Source organism: Besnoitia besnoiti, chromosome II (genome assembly GCF_002563875.1).
Source record: "Besnoitia besnoiti strain Bb-Ger1 chromosome II, whole genome shotgun sequence".
NCBI classification, from domain to species: Eukaryota; Apicomplexa; class Conoidasida; order Eucoccidiorida; family Sarcocystidae; genus Besnoitia; species Besnoitia besnoiti.
Window position 1 is genome coordinate 4199162 of NC_042357.1, and position 9336 is coordinate 4208497.

General features: G+C 59.1%; 1 protein-coding gene across 1 annotated transcript; it reads left to right on the top strand.

The window, feature by feature from the left end:
- Nucleotides 1-4493: 4493 nt before the first annotated feature.
- BESB_039450 (protein phosphatase 2C domain-containing protein) lies at nucleotides 4494-9336 on the top strand (the record flags this gene model as incomplete). Its single annotated transcript, XM_029362531.1, has 7 exons — nucleotides 4494-6198; nucleotides 6748-6923; nucleotides 7181-7243; nucleotides 7518-7706; nucleotides 7956-8037; nucleotides 8237-8714; nucleotides 9162-9336. The coding sequence occupies 7 exons, from the start codon at nucleotides 4494-4496 to the stop codon at nucleotides 9334-9336; spliced, it is 2868 nt and encodes a 955-aa protein (XP_029221496.1).

Below are 9336 nucleotides of genomic sequence, written 5' to 3' on the forward strand. Positions count from 1 at the left end.
CAAAATGCCGGGCGACGGCGACGGAAGCGACGGCCTGGAAATCAGACGCCTCAGGTACGCAGAAGGCGGCAGCAAACCCGCACCAGGCGGCTAAGAGAGAGTGAATGGTTTCCCCGGAGCGCGGGAAGGTCAGAGAGGAGAGGAAGGAGGCGATATGGAGACGAAGAACGGAGTCTCGCCTCGCCCAGCTACTGTGAATCGACGCGTTCGGCGCTGCGAGACTTCGCGCGCCTTGCTAGGGCCCCCCCGACGAAATCCTCGAACCGCAGAAACGAAAAGGCGAGTCAGAGGGCAGCTCCTCGGGAGCAGCCATGCACACAGAGACGCAGCGAACGAGAAACAGCGTCTAAAAACGGATTCTGCGAGGTTCTGACTCCCAACGAACCCGCCCGCAGTCTCGCGAATTTGCATGCAATCACAAGGGACGATGTGCATGCGCCTGGCATGCGACAGTTGCAAGCGCGTGATGCGAACGCGGGGGCAACTCTTTCATGTTTCTCGGGACTGCGGTGGAGTGTCGAGGAACTGCGGAGGGGAGGGAGACTCGGGGGAAGCAGCAACCTTCCTGCAGGCCCACAGGACTCGCGAACGATACCTGCGTCTTTTGCTTGCGGATTCCATAGAGTGTGCTCTACAAGTATCAGACGAAAACCCTAAACCCTGTTGCCTGCGGAGCGGCAGGTATCTCCAAGGGGTTCCGCGGGTTTACGGACTCAGGCGTATCTAGTAATGTGGCGCGATGAGTTGAGTTTCGGAATCTCTGGAGTATACAGTAAAGTCTAAAGAGCTATAGCTTGAGGCGAACCTTACGCCGTCCGCACCGGGGGTCACCACATGACGGGGTTGCTCGCGCAGACGTGGGCTGCTCATGTTTTTCGTTGCCCCCTCAGATGCCTGCAATGACGTGAACATTACGATTCTGGGTCGCGGCCGATTGCCCTCCTTGTGGCTCTCCAGTGTGGAAATGCGCGCGATGTATGCCTAGACCAGCAGAGCGCTGGTCCGGCGTTTATCCCGGCATGGGCGTGTCCCCTCGTTGTCGCGGAAAACAACAGACCAGGTTGCGTTACAAAGGCTGCCTTGTCACGCAGGCCCACCGCCGCGCAACTGTTAAACTCGCACAGAGTGCTTTCTTGCGCAGACTGAACGCGGGCGGCCTGACAAGGCTTAAGGGACCGAGGCAGTCACCTTCCGGCGGCACATCAACCTGGAACACTCCTTCCCGTATAGGATGGGAATCGTATGTATTGGGGCGGGTACCGCCTCCGCAGCACCGTTGCTGTGGCGCGGATCCCACAGAGTTTAACGCGTTTCAGGGCCCCAGGCACTTCGTATGTGAAACCTAATGTCAAAGCAAAGCACTATGGAGACGACACCTACATACGTGTCTCCTGCAGCGTAAATCTTGCTCGTCCAAGCGCGGTCTATTGAATAATAACTAAGGAGTAAACCCAAAAGTGTGCAACACGCAAGGCTGTGGGCGAGGCGACAGGTGACTCTAGATGAACGCCGCAAACTGTAAAGAGCATGTGCGAGTGTGTGTCGCATCCGAATCACATGACTGTTCTCACCTAGACGAAATAGGCTTTTCGAAGGCTGGGTGACGCGTCGGGGTCTCAATGGACGCGACAAGAGTGGCCGTCGGAATCATGGTGTTCTTTCCGCAGTAGGCATCACGAGCAGGTTTCCCAGTAGACACACCGTTGCTGCGGGGAGTTACCTACAACCAAAGAGGCGACAAGGCGATGTCGCGGTACCTTTGGGAAGGCCTACGTAGTAGGGATAAGTGAAGGCCCTGACGCTTCGTTTCCCGTGCAGCGGGCCTTTGACGGCATGATTTAGCCAGAACGAATAACCGCCGTGAGTTTCGTCTGGCTGACCATAACACTAATAATGCTAAACACACACTGCTGCTGTACGTTGTCACAGGCACAGCTACAAGGGCGTGTTGCGTATGTGGGTGAGGATAGCACCCGAGCAACGGTTTGTTGCCTTCCATATGCATGCAATTCAACTTGTGCCAAAGCATTCTTCGGATTTCAGACATGGAATATATGGTTCCGGGCTTCAGAAATTCTCTTTATCACGTGATTATGATCGTCTCCCTGCGGAGGGACGCGTGGTCAAGGCGTACCCCGTCACCACGACAAACATTGACGCGCACAATGTGACGCATCGTTTAGTTGATGGATCAGACCCCCCTCTCATAATGCCAACTTCTCTCTCATCCATTCATGTTTCACGCCAGCCAGAGTCTGCGCTTCACAGTCGCAAGCGTTGGTCGTCTCAGGCAAGAATACCCGCCACGTATGTTCATGGGCTCAGGCCACAGTGTTGAGAGTAACCCTAAACCCTAAACTGGAGTGCGTGGATGCATGCATCATGCGTCAGGAAGAATTGCCCTTTCGCCTGAATCTACTAACTTTATCCGGCTTGCCCTGTCAACCCTTTCACCTCTCTCTTGAGGGGTGAATCCTCCGTTAGCGACGATACGTTCAGCACTGTGCGACGTTACTTGCGCAGGCACGCACGAGCGAAAGCAAAGACCAAACTAGAAAGCAGTTTTTCCGCATCCCCTTCGATTGTGCCTCGCAGGGAACCCTCGCCGCTTGCGCCACTGGTTAGAAGATGCACGCGTAGGTGGAGCTCCGTGTTTTCATGCGATGATTTTGACTGGCTAGCTCCTGCCCCTGTCTGCGCGTCGTTTCAGAACGAAGGAAACGATTCGACTTGATATTCTATCTTGGTGCGAATCAAAGCTGCTTTTGTCATTTGTCTACCATGACCTGGCATTTCTCTAGGGACGAGACATATTCGTTGTGTGATATGCCGCAACCGTCCACGCTTGCCCGCGGGCGGTGCACACGACAACTGCCTCATCTGTGCCTTCATCGACGAAACGCGAACCGGAGTGATACGATACGGAATCGTAAAACAATTAGCTCAAACATGACTGCGTAGCTACACAAGCCGCTCCCGTTGATTCTCACGCAAAAGACGAACTGCCTGAGCCAGCCCCAGAGGACCCCATATGTTTCCGACGAAGCACACTGTGATGTGCCACACACAGACAGAGTTCGTTCCGGGTACCTGCGGCAGCTTGAAAGTCGCTCTTTTTTCCCGTCGAGCACATCATCCGTCGACTTCGTGTGCCGCTCTGTTTCCTAGGCCACAGCCTCTGGCGTTTCAGCTATCGCTGAGTGTTCACAAAAAACACTCAGCGGCCTCCTCCTTGACTCGAGCGCTCCCCTCGACCATGCTGCAGAGGGCCGCCGTCGACAGTCGACCTGCACCGACCTGTGTGCTTGCTTGAGCGGAAAGAAAATGCAGAAATGACGGGAAGTGGCGGAGACTTGCATTTGTTCACGACGGACGAGCCCCCCTTTTCGCCGCTGCGCTGCATGTGCATTCGCGGCGGCGCCCGCGAAGAATGTGTGTTCGATCAAGTGTCTAGCTACACCCCGGTACCCCGCGCGACATTTCGCATCTGTTTAACAATCTCCGCGCAAGTCGCTGTGATTGTCCGTCGTTTTTTCTCTCGAGCGGCAAAGAAACACCGCCGCTGTAGCCATGTTAGAAATCGCACTGAAAATGCAATGAACTTTCGTGGACGCTGCGAGATTGTCTCGCGACTGTCGGCTCCCTCTTCCGTGTGGAGCGACGAAACAAGCGGCTGGCCACGTAAGTCGCAGCGCCGCCGCGCGTGATTGCATGCTCCTTTCAGCGCAGCTTGTCTTTCTGCTTTCCTCCTCACCTGCTTGTTTCTCGCCTTGAAATACCCATGAACCGTGACGCGAAAGGGAGCATGTACCGCGAACGCAGCGACACAGCGGCGAACCCCGCGGCGACAGCCCAGTTTGACTACCCGCGCTGCGTTCATTTCCTTACCTAGTTTCATCTGGCATCGTGTGCGTTTCCGCCTAGATCGACAAGCAGGCTGAAGGAAGACGCCGCTTCCTCGGTCTTTCGCGTGACCTCCGCGCAGATTTGTCTGGCGTCAACTCCAGGCGCAGGCCAGTTAAAAACCCAGTCCCCGCCGCCCCCTGCCCCCCCTCGCAACCAGCCTTCCGCTTTTCGAGCTCGTTCTGCCGCTAGCCTTCTCTTCATGTCTCTTTCCAGAGTACTGGTCTCACGGCTGCGCGGGGGAACGACTTGGAATCGCGCCGAGGCACGTCAGCGGCCTCGCCTCTGACTTCGCTCTGGGACTGCTCTCGTGGGAGTCTTAATTTGTTTGGGCCGTCTGCGCCTACAAGACTGCCTCGAAACTGGTTCTCGACTCCAGAGTCCCCAGGCACGCGTGTGCAGGAAGTCCGCGGCTTGCGGCGCGGGAGAATCGCGCCTGAACTCGCATAGCTTCGCCCGCTGAGCGCAACGCCTGACCTGCACGCGGCTGCGTTTCACTGCGTGTGAAGAGGCGCGTGAGCGCCGCGAGTACGACATTTGTATATTTTTATCTGCGGGCCTGCGTCGCAGTCTTGGAAGCTGTGTCGCGCATGCCAGAGGGCAAGATCGTTGTGGAGAACAAACACCTGCGAGTCGAGATGTCTCCCCCGCGTCAGGGTTCGGCCTCCGCTGCTTGGAGGCGGACACTGCCTTCCTCGAAGCGCGCGCTGGCGGTTGCCGTCACTGCGGCTTCCTCGTTGGTTCCTTCCTCGTCACCTGCGCCTTCACGAGCGCCTCACTTCGCTGCTTCGCCTGCCGCCAGCTCGCCTGCCGCGCCTCCACTCCACGTTGCCGCCTCGCGTCGCGGCTTGCCCTTCTTGTTGTCTGCCTGTTTCGGCTCTTCGCGCGCTTATGCGGGTCCTGCGGCCCCCGCTGTGTCCAGCGAGCGGGCAGCGGAATCACGCGAGGGCGCCTGTCCGCAGCGCGATGGGGAGGGACGCGAGACGACGGCGTCTCCCGGTCTGAGACGGTACCCGGGGAGCGCCTCTTCTCTCTCCTCCTCTTCACCCTTGCTCGGCATGCCTCGCTCGCCCAGCAGACTGCCGTCTGCGAAGGCTGAGCAAAGCTTGGGTCCTTTCCAATCCGGCGCGGTGCCTGCCCCCAAGGGCAGCTCTGCGGAGATCTTCACACGCGCACCCTGCGTAGGGAACTTTCTTCGTCCGTCGTTCTTCGTTTCCTCGCAGATCTTCGGCGCAGCGAGCCTCTGGAGGGACGCGGCGCCGCTCCGGGGAGTGGACTCGCGGGCCGAGAAAGAGCGACTCGATGTGGCTGCTTCTGCGTCGAACTATCCGCGGTCTGCGTTTCCTCTTCACACCGCGTTGGCGTTCCTCGGCGTTGCGTGGCCTCGCCGCCCTTTCGCTTCTTTCCTCTCAGCAGACCGGACGAGTGCGGCGTCGGTCAAGGGTGCTGGATTGAGCCTCGCGGCCGTCTCCTCTCGAGCCGTGCTGTCCCCGTCCTTCGCGGCGCCGCTCTTTTCGTCGCTCGCGCGTGACGGTTCGCTCCTGTCGCCGACCCTGGCCTCTTCAGACGCCTCTTCTTCGTCGTTTTCTCCCTTTCTGCGGTCGTTCCTTCTCCTCGCAGCCGTGCCGCTGCTGGCGTCCTCTCTGTCTCCTCCTTCGTCCGCGGCGCCTCGCCAGCTTCCGGGCCTTGGGGTCGCCCGCTGCGACGAAAAGCCTGCAGCGCCCCCTGCCAGCTCGTTTTTCCGGGGCTGGTTCAGCAAGTCCGCGCCGCCGATGCCGAGTCCTGCTGTGCCGGCCGCACCCAGCGACGCCGCGCCCCTCGCCCGCGCGATCTCTTCCGCGCCGGCTGCTGCGGGCGCCACCACCGCGCAGCCGTCTGCCTGGGGGACGGCGGAGGGCGGCGGGTTGCTGCGGTGGCGCGGCGGCGGCGTCGGGCGCTGGTCGGAGCCCGCCAACGCGCCGATCGAGGACCGCAGCTTCGCGGTGCTGCTCGCGATCGATGGCCAAGAGGACGCGGCGGAGAGCGGTGAGGCGGGTGAAGGCGACTTTAGAGAAGCGGCCGAGCCCTCAGACGAAGAGACTGTGCGCCTCGCCGCCCTCGTCTTCCCCGGCGACGTCGCCGCGCTTGTCGGGAGAGAGGTGGAGCCGGTGGAGTGGATGCGCGAGAGAAAAAGGAAGATGAAGGAGAAACACCAGGCCCGGCAGGCCGGACACCCCCCTGAAGGCAAGAAAAAGTTCCACAGACAGAAAGTCCTCCTCACCGCGGTCATCGACGGACATGGCGGCCCGCAAGTCGGTATGTGGAAACAGAAGACGGGGGGGGGGACGGGGGAGGGGTGGGACGGGCTCCTTCAGAGGCCCTGTCCGCATTGGCTGGACTCTCTTCTCCCTGTCACGGCCGTGGGGCTCGACGGCGCCTCCGCGGCATCTGCAAAAGATAGAGGAGCGACGCGGCGGCGCGCGTGCGACAGAGACTCCTCAACTTCTGCACGGTGTTGGGAAGCTGCGCGTACTCGCAGCTGCCCATTTCAGACCGATGAGCAGCCAGACACAGCAGCCCACGCTTGCGAAGAAGTCGCCTTCGCACGAAGCGGTTGTACTCAAGTAGATCTACTTCCGTTTTCAGACCGACAGAGAAGCGTGGGCGCGACCAGCGTGCGTCTTGAGGCTGCCACAACGCGAGACACGCTCGAGGAGACAACTGCACGAGATGTCTCCGGGACTTCACATGCGAGTCGTCTCACGCTACATATATATATATATATATATAGTTCTGTATATGGAACATATATATGTGTCTGGGGAGGCAGACGAGGGCGCGCTTTTTTCCCTCATATGCTTGCAGCGGAATACGTTATGCAGAACTTGCCGTGGCACGTCGAGCGGGAGCTAACGGCGTTGCGGCGAGCCTTTTTGAAGAAAGGCGCAAACAGCTCGAACGGAGAAGCCTCCTCCATGGACACGTCATGGTTGACGAACGACGTGCTCACAAAGGCAGTCTCTCAAGCCTTTCGCACGCTGGTGGGTCGAGCCCTCAGTCGCCGCGCAATGTCGACGTCCGCCAGCAAAGCATGACACCGAAGAAGCCGCTGAGAAAAACTGAGGCCGCGCGGAGCAGAAAAAGCCGAAAAGGAAGACTCCAGGCAGCAGCAGAGGTGGATGGGAGGGGGGGGGCTGGGGCGTGGGGGGCTGTGTCGGCGAAAGCGTGTAAGCCTGCAGGACTGTTTGAGTTTTCGATGAATCCTGCGAGTTGCATGGTGCCGCACTCCTGTTTTCAGGACGACGAGATCTACCAGTCTGCCAGGAGTGCGTACCGCCTCGGACTTCAAAGAAGCATCAGGGTGAGAGGCAAGGCGCACCTCCTAGCCGACGATTAGCGGAAAGACTGCAGAGAGAACCTCGTTTCTTTTCTCTACCAATACCTGCGAGTCGTTTTTGGCGTTGCAGTCACGGTGGTGCAGACAGAGTTGCGCACTGGTGTCCATCCACAGGCGCGACGACGCACAAGTTTTGCTTTGCTGAGCCGAAGTGGTTTCGCCGAGCTTTGCAGCGGGAATGGCTGTGTCTTGCAGACAGCTATCGCTTCTTTCCTCGCCTGTGCTCATCTCCGTGCAGGTCGGGGCGTGTTGCACCGCGGTGCTTGTGACTGACCGAAGCCTCGTGGTCGCCAACAGCGGAGATTGCAAAGCGATTCTCTCGCGGCGACACGGGGCAGAAGTCCAGGCGCTCAACGAGCAACTGAATGCGAACTCCCCTACGGAGCGCCAGCGACTCAGAGAGGAGCACCCGAACGAAGACAACGTGGTGGGCAGCTTGTTGGGGGGGTCTCATTTTGCAGAGAGAGAGAGGCGAGGAACACCTTAACCTTCCGCTTGTGGCAAAGCGAGCTTATGCAACGTTGAAGCGGAGGTATCTGAAAGGATGCAAGTAGACAGCGCCTGTCCGCCACCAGACACCGCGTGTGAACCTTTGCGTGCTGAAAGAGGAAAGTCATGCCGTCTGAGGGAGACAGCAAGAAGGCTTCCCGTCTTTCGTGCTTGCAATGCTGCTCAGGTTGTGTGCAAACACAGCTGGCAAGAACAAAGGAAACCTTCGTCTGCTGTCGATATCCCCCTGTACTACGCTGGCCTCCTGGGTAAGTCCCCCAGCTTTGGCAGTTCTTATCAGACTCTCGATTATCCACGCCACGTATTCGCCTTCATCATGAGAGTAAGCGACAGTCACACACATGTGCCCCCCCCTTTCCCCCTCCCCCCTCCGCTTAGGATTTTCTGGATTCGCTCGCCTGCGCTGACTGGGACGATGTTGCGCGCGCGTCGCTGTGGCGGTTTCAGGCTCGACGACGTTTTACTCGGGTTGCTACGTGAAGGGGCGTCTGCAGCCCACGCGCGCGTTCGGGGATTTCCTGCTAAAGAAATCCGAGTTCGCGCACGAGCTGCAGCGGCCGCGACGCGCGAATGGCCAGAACAAGAACGGGCAGCAGTCGCTCTCCTATCCGTACTTGACAGTCGACCCCGTGGTGGCGCACTTTGACTTGCGAGGCGACGAGGACTTTGTGGCTCTCGGCAGCGACGGCGTCTGGGACTTCCTCGACGACGCCGAAAGCGCCCACGCCATCCACGCCAGCCTCCAGAGAACCAAACAGCGAGCCGCCAACACGCTGCAGAAGCAGCCGGCGACCGGCGCGGCTGCTGCGGGCGACGTGTCAGACCCGAGTGTCTCCTTAGATTCCGCGCCCTCCGCGCGGGGCGGCGTGGCGCCGCACGTAACCTCTCAGTTCTCCGCCGCAGCTGCGCGCCTAGCTGCTACAGAGTAAGCTGGAAAACGCCGTGCAACTGGTAGACCTCATCGAACGGTTAGAGACAGACAGCTGAGTCGCGCGGACACGCGTAACACACGCCTGGCGGGATGCAGAAGAGTCGCGTCTGCGGAGTCCTGAAAGATGTAGATTTTGCCAAAACTACATCGGCGGGATCAGAAGCTGCGGAGTGAGGACGCTCATCTCAAGGAAGGCATTCACACCTCACGATGGAACTGCCGTCCCGCTGATGAGAATGCACGCGCCTTCTGCACGGAATTCTGTCAAGTCCACGGAACTGATTTACACAGACCCCGCTAAAAGCACGCCTGATGTGGTTAGTTTAAAAGGGGGGCTGTTTGCGTGATTGCGGGGAGTGGTGCATATTCACGTTATGAATGGGTATCGCGTCCGATGCAGATTCCTCTGTGTCGTTGTCTTTTTTTAACTTTTTTCTGCAGCCTAGTGAAGGCGGTGCTCCAAAAGGCTGCAGACGAACGCGCCATATCCGTAGATGAGATGAAGAGCCAGGATCCCAAACTGAGGAGAAGGATGTACGACGACACCACTGCCATCGTCGTGCTTCTGGGTCAGGACTGGCGACCGCGGCCTGCACCCACAAAGGAGCGGCGCTAG